The sequence below is a fragment of the Dendropsophus ebraccatus genome, chromosome 2, assembly GCF_027789765.1.
Source record: "Dendropsophus ebraccatus isolate aDenEbr1 chromosome 2, aDenEbr1.pat, whole genome shotgun sequence".
NCBI classification, from domain to species: domain Eukaryota; kingdom Metazoa; phylum Chordata; class Amphibia; order Anura; family Hylidae; genus Dendropsophus; species Dendropsophus ebraccatus.
The window spans coordinates 25,776,290-25,804,043 of NC_091455.1; the positions used below are offsets into that span (position 1 = coordinate 25,776,290).

At 38.4% G+C, this 27,754-nt stretch overlaps 1 protein-coding gene across 1 annotated transcript in view; it reads left to right on the forward strand.

Moving 5' to 3' along the window:
- LOC138784110 (CUB and sushi domain-containing protein 3-like) overlaps positions 1 to 27,455 on the forward strand; it is a 408,558-nt gene extending 381,103 nt beyond the window's left edge. The window contains exons 8-9 of the mRNA XM_069959624.1: positions 27,232 to 27,344; positions 27,439 to 27,455. Of these exons, the coding sequence (XP_069815725.1) occupies positions 27,232 to 27,344; positions 27,439 to 27,455 (130 nt within the window). The remainder of the gene's footprint in view (positions 1 to 27,231; positions 27,345 to 27,438) is intronic.
- The last annotated feature ends 299 nt before the right edge of the window (positions 27,456 to 27,754 follow it).

Here is a 27,754-nt window from a genome sequence, read left to right on the forward strand (position 1 = left end):
TATGGTAAATTTCAGTAATCTACTCTAATCTAATCTAATCTACAGTCTCTTATAAACTTACCCAATAAAATAAAATTATATTCCAGGTAAAGCTTCTGTCTCTACTGTCCCATAACCATCGACAATCTACCATCAATTCAACTTTCTGCTGTCTATAGTAAATGACACTTTACAGTGTCTCTTGAAAAATCCATTCTGCTTTGATAATTAATTCAGAATAAAAATAGACAAACTTTCTTAGGCTATGTTCACATGTCAAAAATAAAGAAAAGGCGGCCGATATTGATAAAAATGTCCGGGATTTAACTGACTGCAATAGCAATGCATTTAAAGTGACTCTGTACCCACAATCTGACCCCCCCCACCAAACTGCTTGTACCTTCGGATAGCTGCTTTTAATCCAAGATCTGTCCTGGGGTCTGTTCGGCAGGTGATGCAGTCATTGTCCTAAAAAACTACTTTTAAACTGACAAACGGCCATGGCCTAGATTGTGTATGCATTAGGCTAGCACAACCTCTCTGTCCCTCCTCCCCACCCTCCTCATCATTAGGAATGCAGATTGCCTCCTATTCATCAGCTGTATCAGCCCGGCACATGGGCTGGATCGTTATGCACCTGTGCAATGTTCAGACAGGAGAAAATGTTCCAGTGGCATTCCTAATGATGAAGAGAGTGTGGAGGAGGGACGGAGGGGTGGTGCAAAGTTAGGGCACAGATACTCTCTTTTGGCACGGGGCTGCAAGTTTAAAAGTAGTTTTTTAGGACAATAACTGCATCACTTGCCGAACCGACCCCAGGACAGATCTTGGATTAAAAGCAGCTATCCGAAGGTACAAGTGATTTGGAGGGGTCAGATTGTGGGTACAGGGTCACTTTAAATCAATGAGAAGATGGATGACCAATGTACATAGTGTACTGAATAACAGACGTTTTTGCTGCGGACAGCAAATTAATGAACATGGTCATTATTTTTGGATGTCTTTTGCAAACAGTGGATATTTTTTTATTAGTTGTTCACACACAGTTTTTCTTTTCTCACTGTTCTTACTATTAAGTTCAATGGACTTTTCATTTACACCCAAAGGGCAGTTAGTAATCCCAAACTAAAATAATGTTCAAACACTAGTCATTGCACTAAGGGAAGGACAGGCTGCTAAATGACGTCTGTTTTTTTAGATTTAAAATTACGGACGTCATTTTAAACAGAGCTGAAAAAACATTGTGTGAACATAGCCTAACTGTGAAGTCTAAATGAATTTTACTTCTAGACTAAAATAAAAGTTAAATGCATGTGAGAAAATATGTTTAGTGAGTAGGGAAGTTGGGAAGTGTAAAAAAGTTAAAAAAGTTTGTAATACTCTAAAATCAGACAGGTAATGTGATTAGGTTAAATTAAATATATAACTCAGTATGCAATAAAATAAGTTCCTGTAAGAAAGGACATACAATATGTACCTAAAATAAAACAATATCTGATAATTCATAAAAACTGTACAAATTCATATAACATGAATTTACATAAAATTAGCTCATATAGTATTTAAGCAAGAATTCAGGTAGAGCCAAATTTTGCTAACCGTGCTGGGTCCTTTGCACTGGTTGCTGACAAAAATCACGAGTATACAGTAAGTATTATTGTGTACATGTAATAAATGTTCAAATTTCATATAGACTATAGTCTTTCTAACTGGTTCAGTATATTTGTTATTCACATAATAATTCTGTAGTGCTTGATGTCTATGTACAAATCATTCCCTATAGTGGTTTATAGATTAGTAAATAGTTCTAGTAAATGGCAATATTATTATAAATGGCAATATAAACCGTATACAGGCTATGTTCACACAACGTCAAAAATATAAAAAAGGCGGCCAATTTTCATTTTTAAATAAATTCAGTTTTTGCCGTGTTTTAACTGACTGCAATGGCAATGCATTGAAGTCAAGGGGAAGACGGACGTCCAATTCACACAATGTATTGAATAACAGACATTTTTGCCGCGGACGTCAAAATAATGAATCTGATCATTATTTTCGGACGTCTTTTGCAAACAGTGGACGTTTTGTATTAGGTGTTCACACACAGTTTTTCTTTTGTCACCGTTCTCTCTCCGTTTTGACTATTAAATTCAATGGACTTTTCAATTAAGACACAACCAAAGGGCAATTAGTAACCCCAAACTAGAATAATGTGCCAACAGCCGGGGAGGCCAGACAGCCGTAGAAAATGTGTGAACATAGCGTAGCGCTTGATGTTTATATACAAATCATTCCCTGTAGCGGTTTATAGATATTAGTAGATAGTTCTAGTAAATGGCAATATTATTATATACGGCAATATAAACCATGTACATAGTGATTTTGAATAAAATGCTTTTTTTTACTTTTTTTGATTTTGGTTCTATATTGTTTGAACTTTTGTTTTGTATTTTATTGCAAGTTTTCCATTTTTCATCTGTATTGTTAAATATTTTCGTTAAAAGGGTCTTTCTTTATGCTTTTGTAACGTTACTGAAATATGGTAGTAAAACAATTGAACAAATACAAAGTATACAAAATCGAAATGTGCAGTTTTAAATGCAACCCCATGACATCTATTGGCGAACATTGGTACCTTTTTGGATCTATTAAAACATGATGTGTATTGAAAAATAAATAAATAATAAACCACATAAACAGTAAATGCACACAGAAAACCTACAGATTAAAAAAAAAAAATGTAGATAAAATTATTTAGATAAAAAAGAAATATTACTACTACTACTACTACTACTAATAATAATAATAATAATAATAATAATAATAATAAATTTAGATATAAATAAGTGTGAATGATGGCGAATGTCCACAGAATAAGATAAGAAAAAGTGAATGCTTCATTATCTGCTTTCGTATTTGAAATGTCTTTGGAGAATAACCTCCTTCTGCCTTGGAGCTATTCCTCATCTATGAGTGGATGGCCCTTGAAATCCAGTTTATCATTAGAAACCAAAGTCATTATCACAATTAAAGACAGTTCAGTAGAGCAAAACATTACTGGTGTCATGATGGACCCAACAGTCCACAGTGAATAATAGGATCTTGTGATCTATATTTCTTTCTCCTATTGACGGTAACCGTGATAGCTGCTGATGGAACAGGACCGACTCAATAGAAGAATGAATTGATCGATAGAAACACAAGTACATATTTTATGCTTTTAAATAATTGCCTGTAATCAATTTAGGAGGGAAATGGAAAAAAGGATTTTTTTTTTTTACAAGTAATCTAACTAGATTAGCCAAAAGAAGTCATCTCTCATATGATTGAAAATAATGCGGGAAATCGGTTATATGTTATAGTTATTTAATTAAGTTACTTTTTTTAATGTATTACAAGGCATCGTGCTGGTAGATTTCCTGTTCTCTCTATTTGGAGTAACGGCGCATGCAGCGCCTTTTGTTCTTCGTATTATGGTGTACTATGGTGGTAGAACTGTTTTACAGAGATATTTACCCCTAGAGGCAATTCTTCTATGGAAGATTACCTCTGAAAATTGGAAAATCTGATAGAACATGACACTTTTTTTTTTTCTTCTATGTGAAAGCACAGACATATGTTGGTATAAAATGGTCCCATGGAAACCTTTGACAACAATATGATGTCTGTATACAACACAGAGGTTGCACAAAGTCATAATATACTAATCAGATCATGGGAGAACCCATTTATTTTATTATTCCTTTATAATGTATTATATTTTTCATAAGGAACACATTTTTTACTTTGGATGTCCAGGCATTATAGTTTTGACCAGTAGTTTGGCAACTGTGACCTGTGATCTTAATCTAAGGGAAGAAGTTTGTTTTTTTGTTTTTTTTATCCATTTTAATAATGTGTAATCAGTGCACACGCAGTATAGAAAATGGCTGTCATTGAGTATTGGTGCCAAAATGTGGCTGTTATATGCAAATGATGGCCACTATTTGCATAAATAAGGCGCATTTTAGAGCCAAAATGACAGCTGTCCAAAATAAATAAATAAAATAAAATGCCACGAAAAGGCAAAAAAAAAAAAAAAACGTTGTATGAACATAGCCTGTGGCCATAAAAGAAAAACTCAATTAAAAAAAATCTCTTAAAATTATGAATTGCCCCTTTCAAAAGATAATTCACGGGAAAAGACTTTGTCCACACATAGTATTTCCATCAGTCTTTTGCTCAGAATTTTTCAACCAAAATTAGGAGAGCAAGATTTGCACAGCTTCTGTATTTTCAACCCACTTTGGGCTTTTGTTGAAAAAAGACTGACGGATGTTTGACCATAAAATTAAAGTGGCAAACTCAAAAATAACACGACTAAACTACACAAATTCCCCAGATTTGCAGTTTTTATAAATTTGCATGAGTAGCATTAGTATTTCAACATCTTTATCACTTTTTATGCATTTGTTACTATTGATGGATTGTTAAAAAAAAATCTTGAGATTGACACTGCGTAACGGAATGGGTCACGGAATGGCCGGTCTCTGAAAAGATTATCCTGATCATCCTGAGAGTTCTGATGCGGGCAATTCCCTGCGCGCCTGCATCAGAACTCTCCACTGCACAGTGTGCACTGATAGGGTGTTCTGCGGCCACTATTCACTGAATAGCAGCCTCAGAAAACTGACATGAGGGACAGAGATGTATACTATGTGTATATGTTCCGGCCGGGATCCCATAGGCAGCAAAAGCATGTATATTTTCATATGAATCATGGCCATTGTACAAGAGCCGGGGTTTAATAAAAATATAGGTTGTGTGAACATAGCCTTTAAGGACAACTCCGGCTAAAACTATTTTTTAATATGTTATTACTTACGGAAGGTTAGACAAATTTCCAATGTACATTAATTATGGGAAATGCACATATAGGGCTATTTCCCTTAATTTAGTAGATCAGGGAGACTTTAGATTCTCTAAAAAGAGATGACGTCATGAACCGGGGGTGTAATTACAATGGAGTGTCCAGCAGGGGCGCACTATATATAGAAGTCAATTAGTACCATTGACTTCTATATATAGTGCGCCCCTGCTGGATACTCCATTGTAATTACAATGGATGTGTATGTAAATGTAATACAGTATACAGTGTTTTTGATTGAATACATTTATGGAATACTTTGGGGAGCAAGTGTCCTTGCTCCCCAAAGTATTCCATAAATGTAATCAATCAGTACAATCAGTACAGTAACCCGCCAAACCGCTGCCTGCCGCCCGCCGAACCGCCGCCGCTACCGAACGCCCACCGCTGCCAAACTCCCCCGCCGCTCTGGACTAGACTCAACTACTACTCTCATGGTGATGGGAGAGTAGTAGCTGGGTTATATCGCCGCCGCTGATGCTGTTGGGCACAGGGGGAGCCGCTCATCAATGTGCAGCAGCTATCATCCCCCTCCGCTCCCCCCTCCTCCTCCGGCCAAACTGTACACTATGTGATGGCTGACTCCCCGCCCAGCGCCGTTCTCCGATAACACATGCCGTCCGGGGACACCAGGAAGCATCGGGAGCCGGCATGTATTATCGGAGAGCAGTGGCCGGGCGGGGAGTCAGCCATCACATAGTCAGTGTAAAGTTTGGCCGGAGGAGGAGGGGGGAGCGGAGGAGGATGATAGCTGCTGCACAGTGATGAGCGGCTCCCCATCAGCAGCAGCAGCAGCGGCGGCGGCGATATAACCCAGCTACTACTCTCCCATAACCATGAGAGTAGTAGTTGAGTCTAGTCCAGAGCGGCGGGCGTTCGGCAGCGGTTCAGCGGGTTACTGTACTGATTGTACTGATTGATTACATTTATGGAATACTTTGGGGAGCAAGGACACAAAGTATTCCATAAATGTATTCAATCAAAAACACTGTATACTGTATTACATTTACATACACTCACCGGCCACTTTATTAGGTACACCATGCTAGTAACGGGTTGGACCCCCTTTTGCCTTCAGAACTGCCTCAATTCTTCGTGGCATAGATACAACAAGGTGCCGGAAGCATTCCTCAGAGATTTTGATCCATATTGACATGATGGCATCACACAGTTGCTGCAGATTTGTCGGCTGCACATCCATGATGCGAATCTCCCATTCCACCACATCCCAAAGATGCTCTATTGGATTGAGATCTGGTGACTGTGGAGGCCATTTGAGTACAGTGAACTCATTGTCATGTTCAAGCAGAAATCGAGACTCATCAGACCAGGCAACGTTTTTCCAATCTTCTACTGTCCAATTTCGATGAGCTTGTGCAAATTGTAGCCTGTTTCCTGTTCTTAGCTGAAAGGAGTGGCACCCGGTGTGGTCTTCTGCTGCTGTAGCCCATCTGCCTCAAAGTTCAACGTACTGTGCGTTTAGAGATGCTCTTCTGCCTACCTTGGTTGTAACAGTTGGCTATTTGAGTCACTGTTGCCTTTCTATCAGCTCGAACCAGTCTGCCCATTCTCCTCTGACCTCTGGCATCAACAAGGCATTTCCGCCCACAGAACTGCCGCTCACTGGATGTTTTTTTACTTTTTCGGACCATTCTCTGTAAACCCTAGAGATGGTTGTGTGTGAAAATCCCAGTAGATCAGCAGTTTCTGAAATACTCAGACCAGCCCTTCTGGCACCAACAACCATGCCACGTTCAAAGGCACTCAAATCACCTTTCTTCCCCATACTGATGCTCGGTTTGAACTGCAGGAGATTGTCTTGACCATGTCTACATGCCTAAATGCACTGAGTTGCTGCCATGTGATTGGCTGATTAGAAATTAAGTGGTAACGTGCAGTTGGACATGTGTACCTAATAAAGTGGCCGGTGAGTGTACACATCCATTGTAATTACAATGGAGTGTCCATCAGGGGCGCAATATATATAGAAGTCAATGGTACTCATTGACTTCTATATATAGTGCGCCCCTGCCGGCGATCCATTGTAATTACACCCCCGGTTCATGACTCATCTTTTTTTAGAGAATCTGAAGTCTCCCTGATCTACTAAATTAAGGGAAATAGCCATATATGTGCGTTTCCCATAATTAATGTACATTAGAAATTTGTCTAACTTTCCATAAGTAATAACAGTAACTTCTCCTTTAAACTGTTAAACTAATAGTTCTTGATCTCTACAGCCAAGGAACAATACACGTTTGTTTGTTTTTTGTTTGTTTTGTTTTTCTGTCAGGATTTGATCTATCTTTTCCTGTCCATTTCTGAATCTATTTTACTGCCTTCTTATATTTATTCTTTAATTGCATTTCCAAGAGAAAATTCTGGTTTAGTCATAAAATCGTGTCTTTAGCAGTCCTTAAGAGTATATTGATAGAATACTGTATAGAGCTTAATCTATAAAATTGGGAAGTGACTCAGAATTTTAGACTGTTTTCCCATTTACAGATTTTTTTCAGCTTAAGAAACACTGCCCCTGAACTGCTTCAGCAAGCTTATAAATCAGATCACCAACCATACATAATTTATTTCAGTAGGTAACAGACTGTGCAGCACAGCATACAAATATGTTCTGAAAAATGTGTCTGTGTATGGCACGCCAGGCTGCAATTATATATATATATATATATATATATATATATATATATATATATATATATAATTGGGGTGTAAAAAGACTTTTCTACTAATTAAACATTGACTTCAGCTTTTTTTCTTACCTTAATGCTAATATAATACAGATGTGTCCTTTTTTTCTCCAATAAGAGCTCCTTATACAGTATAAACCGTTTCTCTTCATTTTCTGCCAAAGGACATGTAATAAAACCTTGCTAAAACTCCACACTCGTCTTTTTTCCCCTGCAAACTTTTTGTTTAAAGTCTTTCTGCAGTTTAGATATCTCCTTAAGAAATGATATGTTTAATCCCTTTAATTCCCACTATGTTCTTTCCTCTCCGTTTGTGAAAAGAAAATCCATCATTTTGAGTTCAAAACGACATTTGTCATTTCACTGTTTGGCCGTCCGTCTGTTTGGCCGTCCGTCTGTTGGTACATTATTCTAGTTTAGGTGGACTAAATAGCCTTTGGGTTTGTCTTTAATTCTAAAGACCATTGAATTTCATAGTAAAAATGGTGAACTAAAAATTAATGTCCGTTGTCATGAACAATTTTTTAGTATCCGCCAGACAACTTTTGTTATTTAATACACTGTGTGCAATTACACTATAGTGCAAATAAGTTGTGGCGCCTTTTTAAATAGAGAAAAATGTGGGTGCCTTTCCTGTGTTTTTAAATGTAGTATGAACATAGTCTAGGAGAATATTTGATTTTTATTTTTTAAATCAACTAGTTTCAAAAAGTTCTACAGATGTGTAAATACGTGTATCGCTATTCGGGCTAATCCGGACATCCATGGTGTGCGCCTGCAGGACAAGGAGTTTAAAATTGCCCTCTATGTGTCAGGCTATAAAATAAATACTTCTAAAGCAGACACCGTCCCTATAAACATTCCTGGTCCCTCTTGGCCTCCCTGCAGAACTCTTTGGCATACAGGTGGCAATCCTCCTCCCTTATATACCTTGGAGTCAAACTTACCTCTTCTTTTTCCCACCCTTTTCAAGCTAATTTTTCTCCACTTATTGCTGAGGTCTCTAAATTACTAAACTCATGGACTCATCTTCCTATCTCCCTTATAAAAATGGCAATCCTCCCTAAATTCTTTTATCTCTTCGAGACCCTCCCCGTAATGGCCCTACGATCTACTCTCCGCTGCATCCAGGCTCTTTTCCTCAGATTTCTTTGGAAGCAGGGACGTCACAGGTTACCCCTCTCTGTTCTTACCTCGCCACTTCATAAGGGTGGCCTCGCACTACCTGATATCTCCAGATATTTTCTAGCTGCCCACCTGAGCACCATCCCTTCTGGGGTGTCCCTCCTTTCCTATAGAAGGTTTGTGGAAATTGAAAAGCTCTGGATAGCCCCTATCCATCCTAGTGCCGTCCTTTGGGCACCTAAACGTGCCCTACCTGACTCTGTTAACACTGTGTGGGAGCCCTGGGACCTGTTTTTGGACTTAAATTTGTTTATTGTTCACAATACCTTTTCCTTTTGTGTGGGTAACTGTCTGTTGATTGTTATTTTGTATATCTCTGCTGAATTCTTTTCCTATTTTGTTCTGTCTTTTTTATATTGAAAAACTTTACCAAAAAGACAATTTCTAAAAAAAAAACTTACGTGTAACCCCTCAGTAACCTGCCTATTTTAGGCTTTAGAGACAAAAAATTTTCTTACACCGCTGTTACACCGCTGTTTTATTTTTGGCCACGCAGCCGTATAAGGACTTGTTTTTTGTGTGACAATTTTCTCTTTTTTTATTGCCGCCATTTTGGGATTCGTGTAACTTATTGATTAATTTTTACTATGGCTGCATTCACACGTTCCGGGAAGTTGTCCGTGCTCATGGATCCGTGCGCACGGACAATTTTACAGCCCATTGCTTTCTATGGGGCTATTCAGATGTTCGGTGATTTCACGGATCCGTGATCCGTTCCGTTTAAAAATAGGACATTTCATTACTCCGAACGGATGCACGGAAAGGATTCCCCATAGAAATCAATGAGACCCGTGTTTTTCACGGATGTACACGGATGTGACATCCGTGTTCATCCGTGAAAAACACGGATACGATGTAATCAATGTCATTTAAAATGCTGTAAGACAGATCCGTGAAAAAAACGGACACGGATACTAAACGGATGCAAAACGGACTGTTTTGCACGGATCACGGAGGTAGCTGCCGGACCACAATCACGGACCGGGAAAATCACTGAACGTGTGAATGCAGCCTAACCCTTTTTGGAGAAATAATTTAAAAAATGTCATAACGTTTCTACTTTTTACTACTATTCAGCATGTAGTAAAAACAATGGTATAGTTTTATAGCTTGGGTTCTTATAGAAGGGTCAATACCAGAAATGCATACTTTTTTGTTTTCTTATGTTTAATGTAACAATTCATTTTGTATGGGGAATAAAATGGAAAAAATAGCCCTTCTTTTGCCTATGGCTATGTTCACTCAATGTCTCCATTTTTTGCCATTTTGCTTTGTCATTTTTTGGACTGACGTAATTTTGGCCCCAAAATGTGATCATTTTATGCAAACTACCATAGTAAAAAGGAGCAAAAAAACCCCAAAACATAACGTAAACAAAACCTAAATGTATTTTTAACTTATGGAAAGTATGGATGTTAAAAATTGGAAGGATATTACAAAGAGATGATTTTTGTTAAACTTCCCCTTTTTGTACTGTATTGAAACTTGTGATTACACCCTGAAGTTAAAAAAGAATTTACACTAGGCATTGTGCAGTCATAAAATCACTGCAATTTTCTATCAAGGACAACAATCAGGCTTATTCAGGGTGTCAAGCCGCAGAATTATATTTTTAGACTAGTTTTAGATCAGGATTGGTTCATTTTTACTTTTACTTAAACACTACTCAACTGAAGAAAATCTGACAGGTACTAGTAAATGACCTCGAGTGGTTGTTCAAACCGCATAAAGAGATAGAGGTTAAAGAGTTTGGCTGATGTTCTCACTGAACTTCTTAAATTTCTTTTAAAGTTTATAGTGATTCTAGCTGCTGAGATGCTTGGAGAACACAGCAAGCTTATAGGCGGCTGAGCAGTTATCAAAAAAACAAATGCTAAAATGTATGCTGTTTTACAACACAGTGTGAACAACAAGTAAACCTCTGGCTTTTCAAGTCAACCACTTCAATAAAAAAATACAAAAAAAAGGGTTTAAAAAAATTAAAAACAGTTATGGAAAGATTACAGATTAAAGCAATACTGTATCCACCACCCCACCTCCCCAAACCGCTAGAACTGTCCATTTGATGACATTAGGTCCTTCCCAGTTGTGCCTTTTAAAAATGCTCCCAGTGCCTTGGTTAGGGTAAAAAAAAAATGATCCTTTTAATCTGCAGCAACCAATTCAAGGGAGTGTGGCCTACAGTGTCTGTGCCCTAGGCCTGTAACATCTCTCCTTTCTTCCTCCCCGCCATCCTTGTAATTGCGAACATGCCTGGGCTTGATTTCTCCTATTCAACGCTTGTCTAAACAGTGCACATGCAACAACTCATTGACTTGGCTGCTGCAGATTAAAAGATTGTTTTTAACTCTAGCCAAGTCACCCGAATGGTCTGCATTTCATTACCTGTGGCTGAAGAAGTTGATTGCAGCCAGAAGGCTGCCTGGACAATATGGATGCGGCCATAGGCCATAGGCTATATCCATGTTTTCCAGGTCTCCCTAGGGCTGAATCCAAATTCTTCAGCGAATTAACAAATGAACAATGGTTAGAGGAAGATTACTTTTATCGGCGTAAAGATGTGTTTCTCCTTTCTTATATGATATGATATATCATATAAGATAAGATATATGAAAGCATAAATATAATAGTGAAGGCTTTGTTGGGGGGGGGGGTTAGTATATACAGTCTGTATCAAGAATAAATAAATTCTAGCTATAAAAATAATTTGACAACTTATACATTTACTTTAATTAGTTCTAGAATTCTAGAATTTACATAACATCATGAAATAACTCTTTAAACAAACCTTTTTTTTACTAATATACAAAGATTTCTAACACATGGGGTTTTTCTCTATGTGTGGGGTATTTTTTGCTTTTTTTTTTAGAACTCTAGAATTACTTTAATTATAACTGTCCTGATATAACATTATTGTAATTTACATTCTAAAAGGAAAGAACATTTTGTGAAACAAATGTAACCAAACATATCTATTATGAGAATATTTAATTATAAAATTGTAAATGTTGCAGTTTCAATAGGAAAACAGTTGCTGAAAAGAATTACACTACAAAACAATTACTTTTGTTATATCTATTCTTCTGGTCATTTTTTTTCTGCCTAGTACAGTTGATAATAATTTAGCAAAGTTGAATTAAATGTTTTCACCTTGGAGCATTATACGATTTATTATGTATTCTATATTCTCTTGCTGAAAATGAAGATCCCAAAAATGAATGACAGCTAGAGATGAGCGAACCTTGAGCATGCTCGAGTCGATCCGAACCCGAACTTTCGGCATTTGATTAGCGGTGGCTGCTGAACTTGGATAAAGCCCTAAGGCTGTGTGGAAATCATGGATATAGTCATTGGCTGTATCCATGTTTTCCAGACAACCTTACAGCTTTATCAAAGTTCAGCAGCCATAGCTAATCAAATACCGAACGTTCGGTTTCGGAACGTCTCAAACCCGAACCCGGTTCGCTCATCTCTAATGATAGCCATAACCATTGTAACCCAAAAAGTATGCCAACAATCCAGATGTACAGTAAGTTAGGTATCAGACACCTGGGGTTATTTGGGATCTGTACCACAGGATTCCCAGTCATGGAAAGCATAGAAATGTTTGGACTGATATTGAACATTGTTTGTGAGACAATAAGGTGCATTATGGATGCAACACACTATAGTAATGTAGGTCCATTGATAATCATTTTGCCACTATACATACAGTACTATATACATTTCTTATATTTAGTTATGAAGCTTTAAAGGTAATGTGTCATTTCAATTATTATTTTATATTCTATTTTACTATCTATGTTTTAAAATAATCCTGAAATCTTGCAGTTTCCATTCTGGCCATTAGACCTTAAACTAGGTTGAGATTTCCTGTTCTGTGCAGATCATCTCCAGCAGTGCCATCAACACATACACAAAAAGAGTGTGTGGAGCTTCATTTAAGAGTCTTGAAACACGGGACTAGCCAGATATCCCTCCCAGGAAGGGCCCAGCCTGTAAGGAGACCACCAAAAACACCATATTAAAAGGCCTTTTCAGTTGATATCCAACTCAATTTACAAGTTTAAAGACATGACAAGGGAAAACCAAATCCAGGTATACACAGACATCTGTTTTGGGGTGTTGCCCCTCTGTGTCTGTGGAGCATGATTTAAGATTCTAAAAACATAGGTCTAGCCAGATATCCCTCCAGGGAAGGACCTATCCCCATATCAACACATACAAGAGCATAGCTATAAATACAGCTAAAATAGAAATGAAAAGAAAGATGACAGCTTCCATGATAATGTACAAAACATCTAATAAGAATCCCACAGGAAAAAATTAACGAAAAGGAAAAGTACCTGGCTTGTTCACTTTAAAGGAGAAGTTAAACGCTGTAAAAAATTAGTGAAACAGCAGGGGCAGGTGGGAACATAATAACCATTACTACTCCCTTCTGCCAGCCCTGGCTTACCACTCCGAGGCCCACATGGGGCTCCGCAATCTTCTTCTCAGCTGAAGTCATTACCAGGCTGATAGACAGCTCATTCAGCCAGTCAGTGACTGGGCTGGGACGCCGCTGCATTCACTGATCAGCTGAGCGGGCTGCCCATAAGTTGGGTTGCCATTTGCCCCACATTGTGACGTCATCACAACTTGGGAGAAAATGCCTTCCAGCAAGGGTCCCGAGGCTGGTGGTGCAGTGCTTCTCGGGCACGTGGAGAGGTAAGTAGTGCTTGATTATTATGTTCCCCTGCCCCTGCCAGCTGTCAATTATTTAAAATTGCTGACCGTTTCCTTTAAAGACCAAGCAATTTATTAATTCATTAATTTATTTATTTATTTTTTAGCACAATTTATTATCAGATGGGATAAACAGCTGCATTTTCTTCCTAATTTTATGGCTGTATTTTGTTTTTATTTTACTAAATATAAGTGTTTTTCTTCTTTTCTTTACAGTTCTTCACACCAACTTCCTACATGTATCTATCAGTTTCTTTCTCTCTCAGCTGGCTGACAGGAGTGTGAAGGAAGCTGAGAGACTCAGGGCAGCACCAGAAGTTTGTTTAAAAACAAACGTTATAGTGAAGGCTATGATTGATTATCTCAGTGATCACATGCCCAGAAACGCAGACTATTGCATCAGTTATCAGTGGGCAGATGCAGAGGAAGACATTGGCATCAGAATCATACTGATAAACCTGAGCAGGGAACCACTGCATTGAACTACATCATACCAAGCGAGTATTTCCCTTTACAGGCTTATCAGCCTATCTAGTCTTTTGTGGCTTCTGCAGAAGATACTGTTTGAGCTGCTATGACAAATATGTAAGAGACCTATTACATGGAGCCAAACAAAACAATATTATCTCGTGTAATAGAGCCACTGATCAGATGAAGAATGAGCAAATGCTTTCCAGCTGATGGCATCATTTTGACTTGCTATAAAACCACAGTGCAGCTGACGAACAATGGAAGGAAAAGATTGCATAAATGACCCAGCAATTGTTTGTAAGGCCCTCCTGGCATAATAGTTTATACTTTTTAAAGAAATTCTGATCTGCAAAATTGATGCCGTTTAAAGCTAGCCATGTAATGGGCCCATAAGCATTGCTGACATTTAAACAGAATACACTGAACTCCATCTAGTGAAAATTCTAATTTGGCCAAGATTCGCTAAAAATATCTAATTCTTAAACGGTGTAAACTTAGACTAGACAGTCTAGGTATTCAGCAGCCATATCACTGAGGCTCAGGCTGTTTGATAAATGTGGCACACTTGTAGACTTGTAAGCCTGGCTAGAAGGTTACCCAAAAAATCTGGTATTATTTTGGTGCATTATGTTGCTTCTTGAGACATTAAAACCAAAGAAGCCCGAAATAGGTAACAGTGAACCTCCCACGTCCAAACACCTTAAACCAAACTAAAAATGGATGTATAAAAAAAAAATAATTAAGTACAAAAATAACACTTCTTGCTGTTATAATAAAATGTAAAAATGTGCACTTTAAGTATTTTAGACACTTAAAGGAGACAACATAGGGGTATGTAATGTCTCAAGATAAACCGAACCAAAAACAGACCTGAAATGGACCAAAAATGGACGTACAGTATAGGAAAAAGTACAAAATAATGTACAAAAATGTATAAAAAGTATACTAATAAAACAAAGTATTTTAGACACTGTTCTAAAAAGAGACAACATAGGGGTGTGTAATCTCTTCATAAACTAAACGAAAAATGGACCAGAAATGGACCATAACCGGGCATATAGGAAAAAGTAAAAGAATGTTTATTGCATCCCATCATATAAAACACATATAAGTCACAAATAGACAAACAAAAAAATCACATAAAAACTGGTAGCCTGTTGACAGCAGTATAAGGAAAAAAACTGAAATGAAGTCAGTACAGGATGTGTCATTTCAGTGTGGTAAGAAATAAATATGCTCAATTTGGAACCAAGGCACACAAAAAGTAAACCTAGCCTAACATACTGAAGAAATAAATCTCTGTGTACTGTGTAAGCAAAAAAAAAACAAAAAAACTCACCATATATTGTTAACATAAGTCCATAATGAACCTGTCCATTGTAGTCCTCAAACAGTAAGCAGATAGATGAAAACGTTACCTGCCAAACCTGGCACATACAAGGTCCTAAATGCGTAACAATCAGCTCAACATAAACAGCCAAAACCATACCCGACGTATGCTTCATGCAAAATGGCCAGGGTTGATAAAGGCCTGGATAAAGCTATTTTGTGTGAAATGTACATCTGGTATGGTTTGGGCTGCCTATTTTAAGCTGACTGTTACTTGTTAAGCGTTCAAGACCTTGTTTGTGCCAGGTTTGGCAAGTCACTTTTCCACCTAACTGCTCACTTTTTGAGGACAACAATGGACGGGTTCATTATGGACATATGCTCAACAATATATGATGAGTTTCTTTGCAGGAGTGCACAGTGATTTATTTCTTCAAGCGACTCTGTACCCACAATCTGACCCCCCAAACCACTTGTACCTTTGGATAGCTACTTTTAATCCAAGATCTGTCCTGGGCTTCGTTCGACAGGTGATGCAGTTATTGTCCTAAAAAAATACTTTTAAACTTGAAGCCCTTGGCAAACTGGAGTATCTGTGCCCTAACTTTGAATCCACCCCTCCGTCCCTCCTCCCCACCCTCTTCATCATTAGGATTGCCACTGAAACATTTTCTCCATGCTAAACATTGCACAGGTCCTTAATAGAGATGAGCGAACCGGGTTTAAGTCCATCCGAACCCGAACGATCGGCATCGCCCGAACGATTGGGATTAGCGGGGGGCTGCTGAAGTTGGATAAAGCTCTAAGGTTGTCTGGATAACATGGATACAGCCAATGACTATATCCATGTTTTCCACATAGCCTTAGGGCTTTATCCAACTTCAGCAGCCACCGCTAATCAAATGCCGAAAGTTCAGGTTCGAATAGACTCGAGCATGCTCGAGGTTCGCTCATCTCTAGTCCTTAACAAACCAGCCCATGTGCCGGGCTGCCACAGGTGAGGAATATGAGGCAATCTGCCTGGAGCATTCCTAATGATGAGGAGGGACCGAGAGGTGGTGCAAAGTTAGGATACACAGATACTCCCGTTTGGCACGGGGCTTCAAATTTAAAAGTATTTTTTTAGGACAATAACTGCATTACCTGCCGAACGGACCGCAGGACCGATCTTGGATTAAAAGCAGCTATCTGAAGGTACAAGTGGTTTGGGGGGGGGCAGAGTCGCTTTCAATATGTTAGGCTAGGTGCACTTTTTGTGTGCCTTGGTTCACAATTGAGCATATTTATTTTTTCACACACTGAAGTGACACATGCTATTTTGCTCCTCACTCCCTACTTTTTTGTTTTCTGATTTTTATGTGATTTTTTTTTTGTTTGTTTTTTGTGTATTTGTGACTGGTAAAAAGAATCTTCAACGTTTTCCTATACGTCTGTTTTTGGTCCATTTTTGGTTTGGTTTATCTCAAGACATTACACGCCCTTATGTTGTCTCCTTTTGTAACAATGTCTAAAACACTTAAAGGGCACAGGTTTTTTACTTTGTACACTATAATGGAGAAATCCTTTCACTTTAATGTATTTATAATTTAAGGTGAAAATGTTTGAAAAAAGTGGCTAATTTTGGCCAGGTGGAAAATAATGGAGCATGTTCAATATTTTGATAAAGGTATATAATTACAGATGTTATTATGTACCGTGTGTGCACTACAGTCCGATTTCCTATTTAATAAGAGTGCATTTTTGTATTGAAAATACAGCAGCATTTTTACCTTATAATTACAACCATATTTTGATATTACTTTACTGTATTTGAACATAGTCTTAGTGTTCACACGATGCAGTCAATTTTTGTTTTTCTTTTACAAAACTGTTATTTGACGACATTAAGTGGATAAGTTTCAGACATTATTTTAACACAGAGGCCTTTATTTGCATAATAATTGTTAAATGACGGATGCCATTTTGACGGTTTGTGAACATAGGTTAAAAAAACATGTCCCCAAACAAAACAAGTCCCATGCAAAAAAAAAAAAAAAAAAAATGCGAAATCACAAGGAAAAAGAAGAGCATTCTAAGGAATAAAAAGGTAATTTATATTAAATATAATTAGCAGTAAAAGACCCCCAAATGAAATTAGAGCAAAGAAAAGGTAAAAGAAAAATTTATGGAAACACAAAAAAGATAAAAAACGGCAAACTGTTGCCTTTAGGCCGTAATACACGGAACGATAATGAGGGTCAGGTCATCACTCGCTTCTGCCTTGTTCTTCACTCATTGCCTTTGCTATTACACCCACAACCAGCAAGCGGGGAAGGAGCAGGAGGGGCAGTCCGAATGATCCTTGGATCGTTCGGGTTGCCCATTGAAGTCAGCCGTGCATGTTACATGGAGCAATGCACAGCAGACATGATTGTGCTTATTCAACATGTTGAAAAACCACGATCAGCCTACACGGTGCATGATTATGTCCTATTACACCAAATGATTATTGTTTTGTGTAGTTGGGCCTTTACACAAAATATTAAACAGGACCCACATAGTATATAACCCCATTAAAGAAGAACAGTATTGGTCAATGAAAAAAAAGATAGTTGCAGCTATTACACCATGGTAATAATACCAGGCTTACTGAGCTATTGCATATTTAGGAAGGCATTACATTTCAGTATAACAATAGTAATAAATGAATAGTGGTGATCCAAAAGAGTCATCTTAAAAGGAATTTTCCATATGAGATTAAACTGACAGCTGACTGGTAAACAAAGCGGCAACCGCAATTAACAAATAAAGTGCATATCTAGAGGGGAGACCTGATCTCTGAGGCCTGATGTACATTTCGCTGCTACATGCAGCTTCTTCTGGGGTGTATGAATATAGCCTTATACTAATGCGACAATGCAGATTCTTCATAGAGATACTAAAGTCCTAGGAGATTTCTAACTATTTCTCACACCTTAATATGTGTTTTAACAAGTATTTTATATCTGCTAAGTATAACACTCAGCTTAGGATTTTAAGCCTTTAACTATGGGCTTCTAAATATAAACTCCTTATTGGAAAATCCTATGTTTCAATTTACCAGTTATATTACATGGCTTACCCAAACCAAGCAATTTCCGCAGTAAGTCTTGTGAAGTTTATTCTCTTTGAAAACCCCTGCACTTCATGGAAAGATTGGTGATGAAAAAGTCAGGATGTGTCTGAAGTGTAAAAATAAGTACACAGGGTCAGGAGAGCCACATACAATGTAATTTTATACTTAGCGGATTTATGCTGATCTGATCAAAAATGTACTTTAGCCTCAAGAACTCGCTTGCTAACTATGCCTATAAAGTTACATTGTGTCGAGTCAAATTGACATGAATGTATTACTCACAAGGTATAATAATAACCCCAGCATGGCCAGCAATGACAATGTATCGGGCTATGTTTACACAGTAAAATAAAAGCAAAATACAGCTGTAAAATAAGGGGGGGGGGGGGTACAGGCGTTTTTCATATCTAATAATGTGCTACACCAAAGTCTATGGAAAAGTGAACATCTGTCCACACATTTTTATAACAATGTGTGTCCAAACAGATGTTTTTCCCCATAGTTTTTAATGTAGCATATTCTTATATATGAAAAACAGCTGTATTTGTCCCTTGTTTTGGGGCAAATGTACCACCAGATACATCACTATGGCTTTTTCTATATTAACAGACCAGCGCCGGCGTGAGGATGCTGGTGGCACAGTACTTTTCTTAACCACCTGGAAAACCCCTTCAAGACATGACTTGGGTTCTCAGCTAGATCAGAGACACCAATTTGTCTCAAAGAAATGTTTTGGTTGGCTGCCTACAGAGGAGTGGATAGCCTGATGAGAGAATAGAGAGGACTGTGACCTCTCTTCCTCTTTATTTTACTTATGCTATTTATTAAATATAAATCATATACTACTACATTATTAGAAAGCCTAAAACCTTTGGAAATCTATGTAATTGATATAAACTGTACTCGGATGCCTGATATAAATATGCACATCACAGATGTATGCCGCTTGGCTGCATCCTGAAAGAGCAATGACTCAGATGTCACCATGATGCACATCTGAGACCAGTGGGGATGTGACTAGTAAGAAAGATTCAATGTCTTTAAGATACAGAGAGTATCTTTCAAATTCTGTGCAGTAGAAGTGTAGGTCTACTCCTTAATAGCATTTACAGCCGAGATGAAAAATTACTCTACATATAAAGTTGAGTGACTAGTAGATACATTGCATTACATTAACCATTGTGTAGTGATCCTGAATGACAACCTGTACTAAGCTCAAATTTTGCCGACTTTTTACTGAAATCCCTAGGTATCCTCATTGACTCAATGTCTCCACACACTTTACTCTTTAGATATTTGTATTCTGGAAAATGTCAACTTTAGGCCATATTTACAGATTTTTTATTTTTTTTTTTGCAAAACAACAGCCATTGTTTGATGTTTATGATCGTTTTTGACAGTTGTTATTATAAAATAACCACCATTGTTTTAAAAACAAATGTTATTTTGCATAAAAAGATGTTTTGTGAACAAACAACCTCCATGTGGCACTCTTTTCTGTTGGGGAAAAAAAACAGCAAAGTTTTTAGTTAAATTTTGAGTATCCCTTTTAGCTTTTACTTATCAAATTAGTTGGGTGAATCTACAGTGCAATTGGTACACTCAAATGAATTGCCCATTAAAGGAAAAGTCCGGCCTCAGTTTACTTCTTGCAGACGGCAAAGGCAAAGGAGAGAGTGAATATGAAGGATGGCTCACCTATGCCTGTGCTCGCGATGAGCGACAGGAGCGGCCTCAGGACTACCGCCTGAAGGCATTTTCCTCTGAGTTATGACATCATCACAACTCGGGGGGAAATGCCTGGCTTATGGACAGCCCACTCATCCAATCAGTGACAAGAGTGGCGTCTTGCCCCAGTCACTGACTGGCTGAGGAGCCAGTCCATCAGTCGAGTTGTGATGTGTGCAGCACCAGAGATCCTGGATCCTGGCGGGGGTCCCAGAATGACAAACTGGGGATGAAGAGACATGGGGAGAGGTGAGTTAAGGCTCTTTGTTACTTTCCCCTGTGCCCCTGCCTTAAAAAAAAGAAACAGGGAGGCCAGACTTTAATTCACTAAGGGGGATATGCATCATTGTGCTTGCACTAAAATTTTGGCTAAAACTGAGTATTTGCATAAGGCAAAAAAAATTGCACTAGATTTATAAAGCAGTTTGCCCTACTTTTGAGCAGTTTGTGCCAGCTTCACCATTTTTCATTTTTCTATGCTTGGAAGAGGCATGGTTTCTTAATAAATACTTTATTGGTGAGATTTGCAAAAAAATAAAAAATATTGCCCACCAGTACGCCATTTCTACCTTAGCTTATTTTTTTTTTAGCCAAGCTGTTTTAGACAGACAACTGCGGAAGAAAATGTGCCTAATAATTTTGGCATAACGACTAGGGATGAGCGAACCGTCGGACTTTTGGTCCAACGGCATCTTTGCTCAATTACTATGCCTGCGATGCCTGCGATACCGGGTGCATAGTTGCAATCCTGGGAATCTGTGGGCAGGATCTTCCAGGGAATTCAAGATATATTCCCTGGATTTCAAGGGAATGTATCTTGAATTCCCTGGAAGATCCCGGCCGCAGATTCCCGGGAGTGCAACTATGCACCCGGGATCGCAGGCATCACACTGGAGTGAGTGGCTTTCGGACCGAAAGTAAGAAAGTTCCGCTCATCTTTAATAACGATCCTAAAATTTTGCACGGCACATAAAAAGTATCACCTGTTCAAAAAGCTTATGCTTTGGCTATCCAGACATAATGAGAATTGTAGTTTTGCAGCATCTGAAGGGCCTGATGGTTTGACACCCCTGCTCTAGACTATCTAATTCCAGATTTACGCCAAATACCTTTAAAAAGACTACATCAATGAACAGATTGGTTAGATTCGAGTCTTAAAGTTACACATCTCTAGTGGCAAAGGCCTCATTCTAACCCCGCCGTTCACCTTAAGTTTTTGCCTCTAGGGGGCATCTTTTTTTTTTTCTTCCTGACCGGCCTCTTTCCAAATATTTTTGTGTTCTGTTAGATAAACTATTTAGACAAGCAAGGCTAAAAGGAATACATGATGCTAAAAACTCATGAAGAACTGTAAGCTCTACAAAGAGACGGAGAGATTGAAGTTTTTATACATGAAGAATTTTGAGAGAAAACTTTTTAAAACCCTTTTCTCAGTCAAGCATCAGTTTGTGCTGCTATATTTTTGTACCTCCTGGGAATTTCTCAAAGCTCATAGACTTGCTTTAAGCCTCAGCTGTGATGGTATCCGATGAATTGCCACTGACATGTTTGACACTTGATATGGAACTTTATTGCAAATATTATTTTTTGCTTCTTGATTTGAAGCTTGGTTACTTTGAGTACATTGTGCCCATGAGAGGTTTTTTGTATTCTGTGTAGAGCCCAAACTTTGTAATATAGACAGCAAATTCCATCTTTCCTATGCTAATGTCTATCCGTCTCACTCTTTTAGCACTATATTGCCACTGTATATTCTGTGTATATGATTTCAAAAATCTCCTGTGGCTATCCTAATCCCATATGGGTCGGCTTTATTACATCATGTTAGCCTCCTTTTTATCAGTGTGATTTTCTATATGTATATAAATCTGGAATTTTTTATTTATGCCTTGGTGATTTCACTGTTATCTGCAGCTGAACTGCTTTGGGGAATACTATAGTCCATAAATGCCTCATTCTTTTTACATAAGATTTGCCCAAGATGAATGTATGTGTGCATGGGGATGTTGAATGATTCATTGAAGTATCACATTGCAAAATCAATAATAAAAGTCTATTGTAAAGGGTTTTGGGATGTGTATGAAGTGTTATTGGTTTGGATAGTCTTTGGACACAATTTTTTAAAAGTTGCTCTTTAAGGTTATGTTCACACAATGTATCTTTTCGTAAAAGTATGGCCATTGTTGAAATCGGTAACAACGGACGTACCTTTTGGGAAAATATACGTTGCCTATTCTTCTATGGGATCCCGCCCGGAGTGTATACACATAGTATACACTTTGTCCAGGATCTGTTGCGGCGCCGCAAACAACTGACATGTCAGTTTTCTGCGGCCGCTATTCAGTGAATAGTGGCCACAGAAACCCATGTCAGTTCACACTGTGAAGCGAGTGGATCCAGCTGCTCGCTCCATAGCGTGCAGTGGAGTGTCCAGATGTGGGCAGTACCAGCAAGGATGATCTTTTCAAAGACTGGCCGTTCCGTGACCCGGCCGGGTCACAGAATGGCCGGTCTCTTACGCTGTGGGAACATAGCCTAAAACTGTTCCAAATTGCTTCATCACTTGTACCATTGCTTTAATTAAAACATATATTTCTATCTATCTATCTATCTATCTATCTATCTACAGAAGTAGTAAGTGCCATCTCATCTGTTGCAAAGTGCACTTTTACATCAGCATAACACACTTTGCAAAGGGCAGAGACACCCATCTTTGACAGGTGTCCATGCTCCCTTGTGTACTTTTTCAAGGTGCCCAGGTCAGGGAATTGTGGTGCTAAATAAATGTCCAGATATCATAATAAAGAATTCCAATTTCATATTTGCCATGGTCAGGATCCTCATCTATTAGTAAAACAGTGGACTTACTACACAAAGCCTTTCTCAGTCTAGATCCTATGTCCATCCAAAGTGACAATCCATTGATTAATGCTTCAATTTCCCTATAGCGCCATTGCAAAGATGATGAACATTTGCTGTTGGGTTCTAAGATAGATTGCAATAATGAGATATGATGTGTGATCGTTTTATTTTTGGAAGAGCCTTCCAACAAAAATGATGTCTGATATGAATGTCATCTTTAATATAAAGTCATTGGCTGAGTGGGATGTCACTCTAAAGACAAGAGTGACAGCCCGCTCAGCCACTCACTGGTCATAGTGCTGTCCCATCTCAGTCAGTGAGTGGCACATAGTAGTGTGCACATATCATGAATTGGATAACTACTTGGCCCCACTTGCTAATGATAAAGTAGTAGAGACTCGTGTTGTATAGGCTGAAGCCATGTTTTCTAGTATCGGCTGAATGAACATCATTTTCTTTCATCTGGATTATAGGCACCCCTGGGTGTGCCTGCAATCCAAGTTACCATTGACCTCAATACAATGTACGGCCGTGAGCGGCTATACACTGTGAGAAAAGACTTTGAACAATGGCCGGAAATAAGTGACAAGTCAATTATTTCCACGGCTGTAGGGAAACAGCAGCCATTGTGCAATACATTGTGTGCACAGCAGCCGCTGTTTGCTTAGGTTTTAACACAGTGTATTTTTTTTTGCCAAAAACAGCCACTGTTATAATAGGCAACATTGGTTGTTCTTGTTAAAAAAAATAAATGTTAACGTAGCATAAGGCTGCATCCTACTTTGGCAGCCGTGGAGAGTCAAATGGCAAATGTTTAGGTTCGCAGAATGCTATTGAACCCCAACAGTTTGGAATCTCTTTTCAACATTAGTAGATATTCTACTCTTGTCTCCTTATTTAGAAGGTCATGAGATATTAGTTAAGAGTCATCTTGGGTAGTGTTGAGCTGATCTGTCAAAATGTTTGGCAACTGGACTTTGATTACCTGTGGCTGCAAAAATTGGATGCTGGCCTAGGGCTGCCAGGAAAACATGGACATGACCATACTGTAGGTTGTATCCATGTTTTTCTGGCAGCCCTAGGGCAGCATCCAATTTCTGCAGCAACCAGTGATCAAATGCGAGCGTTCCAGTTTCCAGACTTGAACATTTTGACACATAAGCTCACCATTAATCTTGGGGCAAAGTCCTGATACACTTTGCTTGACCCCAGCCCTGCTGCACGATACGGGTTTCCTAGCTCAGTGTATCGAAGATGCTGGAAGTATGACTTCCATGGAAGGGGTTTTCAATTTCAGGATAAAAGTGTTAAATCTTTGTATAAATGAGGTTGTGAAACTTTGTAATATACTTTCTAGGATAAGAGAAGAAATTGTGGCACTCACCAGAGAATCCTTAAAAAGCTTACTTTATTCCATCAGCTTAAAATCACAGCATGGTGAATATTATCTAGAGACATGAGCAATAGCCTTTCCGTGCTATCTGCACTTCATCCAGGATGATTTAAAGCTAAAGGAATAAAGTAAGACTTTTAAGGATCTTTGGATAAGTGCCGCAACTTCTCTTTTTATAGATTGAACTGAGGCTAAATTTATATTTGTTGCTGAGCATCTCCTGTTGCTCTCTGGGATTGAGGCAGTGATGCTTCAGCCTGACAGAGTATTTCTACATGTTTGTTCTGATATTTTGATATGCTTTATGTTTCAATCTCTTTTTATTTCTCGTTATATTTACAGTCCTTTCAGCAAAAAAGTAGTGATATATAGTTCATATGTTTTCTCCGTCTTTGCTTGGGTTTCCTCCGGGTACTCCGGTTTCCTCCCATACCCTAAAGATGCAGATAGGTCAATTTAGATTGTGAGCCCTAAAAGGGGACAAGGACCAAAATTTACAAACTATGTAAAGTGCTGCGGAATCAGTTGGCACTATACAAATAATAATAAAAAAAAAAGCATTATAGTATAGTCTATGGAAGATGTGCAGATTTTACAGGATGACTTAGACACACTGAGTGTTTGGCAAATAAGGTTCAATGTGGATAAATGTAAAGTTATGCACCTGGGTACAAATAACCCACATGCATCATATGTCCTACGTGGAGTTTCACTGGGAGAGTCGCTGATGGAAAAGGATCTGGGTGTACTTATAGATAATAGACTACAGAACAGCACACTATGTCAGGTAGCTACTTCTAAGGCCATCAGGATATTGTCATGTGTTAAAACAGGCCTGGTCTCTCGGGACAGTGATATAATATTACAGCTTTATAAAGCTTTGGTGTGGCCTCATCTGGAGTATGCTGTCCAGTTTGGGGCACCAATTCATACAAAGAATGTCCTAGAGCTGAAAAGGGTACGAAGATGGACAACTAAACTAATAAGGGGAATGGAGCATCTTAGTCATGAGAGTAGATTGTCGGAGTTAAATTTGGTCTTGAGAAGAGACGTATAGGGGAGATGTGATTAATTTATACATACAAAAATATGGGGAAAAGATGTTCCAGGTAAAACCCCCTCAAAGGACAAGGGGGCACTGCCTCCGACTGGAGAAGAAAATGTTCAATCTCCGGAGGTGACAGGCCTTCTTTACCATGAGAACTGTTAATCTGTGGAAAGACTACCCCAGGATCTGGTCACAGCAAGAGCAAGAGACAATTTCTTAGGACAAAATAACAATAATACATTTGTAAACATTTTACCAATAACCCACCCCCTTCCCCTCATTCATCATCTCCTTGGTTGAACTTAATTGGCGTGTCTTTTTTTCAACCATACTAACTATGTAACTATGTAACCCAAACACTCTTTATTTGATTACCAGTGGCTGAAGTTGGATGCAGTCATAGGGAGTCCCGGAAAACATAGCCTATGGCCATATCCATGTTTTCCAGGCAGCCTTAGGGCTGCATCCAACTTCAGACACCAGTAATTAAATGCAGAGCGTTCAGGTTCCTAACAACCCAAGCAAGTTTGAGGTTCGCACACAGGATCCTTAGCAGTAGTAACAAAGTCCTCATAACTTTAAGTGTACAACTAAAGATTTTTTCCCGCTTCAACATCAGCTTTTTTTAACATATTTTTATTGTTTTACCCAAAACAGGCATACAGTAAACATAGGATTTTTCAAGGAAGTGTGCAAACAAAGCTTTCCAAAAAAAATGGTACAAATCATGGACATGTTGAAGAGGGCAACAAAGAAAGTGTCCTACACCAAGATTAGAATAGCCAATTGATCCTTAGTAGAGATGAGCGAACCTCGAGCATGCTCAAGTCCTTCCGAACCCGATCGTTCGGCATTAAAGCCCAAAGGCTATGTGGAAAACATGGATATAGTATTTGGCTGTATCCATGTTTTCCAGACAACCTTAGAGCTTTATCCAACTTCCGCAGCCCCCCCTAATCAAAGCCCGAACGATCGGGTTTGGATGGACTCGAGCATGCTCGAGGTTCGCTCATCTTTAATCCTTAGTTTTAGCATGGGGAGAAGCATTCTACTTTGGGCGGTACAGTTCGTGAGGCAACCATACAACATCTAGGGAGTTTAGAGGAGGAGTGCTTTTCTCATTTCTACAACCCTAGCACAAAAGTTCCTGGGCATTGAACAGCTGATACAACAACCCAATGTCCCAGTGTGGACTGTTTCTATCAATGCTGGAGGTGACAATTATGGACCAAACAGAACTAATTTAGAACAGTGTCCTAAATGCATGGCTGTCCAAAAAAAACACATGTTAAAACTTGTATTCGGCAAGTATTCGGCAAGTATTCAGATCCATACCGGTTGGGAGAACAATCGGGAGAGGAGTGTGCTGCAGTGCATCCTCTCCCTGCTGTGAGTTAGAAAAAAGAACTGGGCTGCATAAAGCTCCATTATAAGTCCGACTGTTTTTTTTTCCAACTCGGACTGGAGAGTGAATGTGCTGCAGCGCGTCTTCTCCTAACTCACTCTCCAAACCGGTACGGGTCTGAACACTCAGATTCGGAAGGATTAAAACTTTTGACATGTCTCTATGACATGTCAAAAGTTTTTTGTAATAACAGTGATGCGTTAAAAACAAAGTATATCAGATAGACAGATTTTTAAATTATGCTGTTTTTTTATAACTTAATGTAAACCGTCAGTATGTTTTTGTAAACAATTTACATGACTTTTTTCTTTTATATTACCTACAATGTTCATTGCATGTTTGTGTATGATGTGATTTAACAAAATGACTGTACTGACTCTTCCTTTATCTTTTCTCAGGTTATCTGGGATGAATGTACCACCACCAGTAGTCAGCAACAAGCATTGGTTAAGGCTCCATTTTGTTACTGATGGCAACCATCGATACAGAGGATTCAGTGCTCAGTATCAAGGTATGTACAACTATACAATTTATTTAGTCACATCATTAAATTACATTTTCTGTGCTTTTCTTTTTATCACATTTCTTTTTTTTTTTTTTATTAGTTTTGTCCTTCAAGTAACAAACTTACTGGTATCCTGCTTTGTTGCGTCTAAGCCTAAGAGAAAATGTGTATATTGGTACACATAGCTTTCTAAATTTGTATAAAAATTTACATAAAACTTGACTTGTAGAAAGACATTAAACAGCTTGCCAATCAGTCTGTACTATACCTCAGTATGGCTCAGATTTAAAGAGTATTTTTATGCTATTTCTATTTCATGAGAGTCTGACAAAAAAAAAATTGTGGCATGCTCCAACAGACTCCATATTATAAATATAGTCCCCCTAGAAACATTTCTTCTAGGAAAGAATATTTCC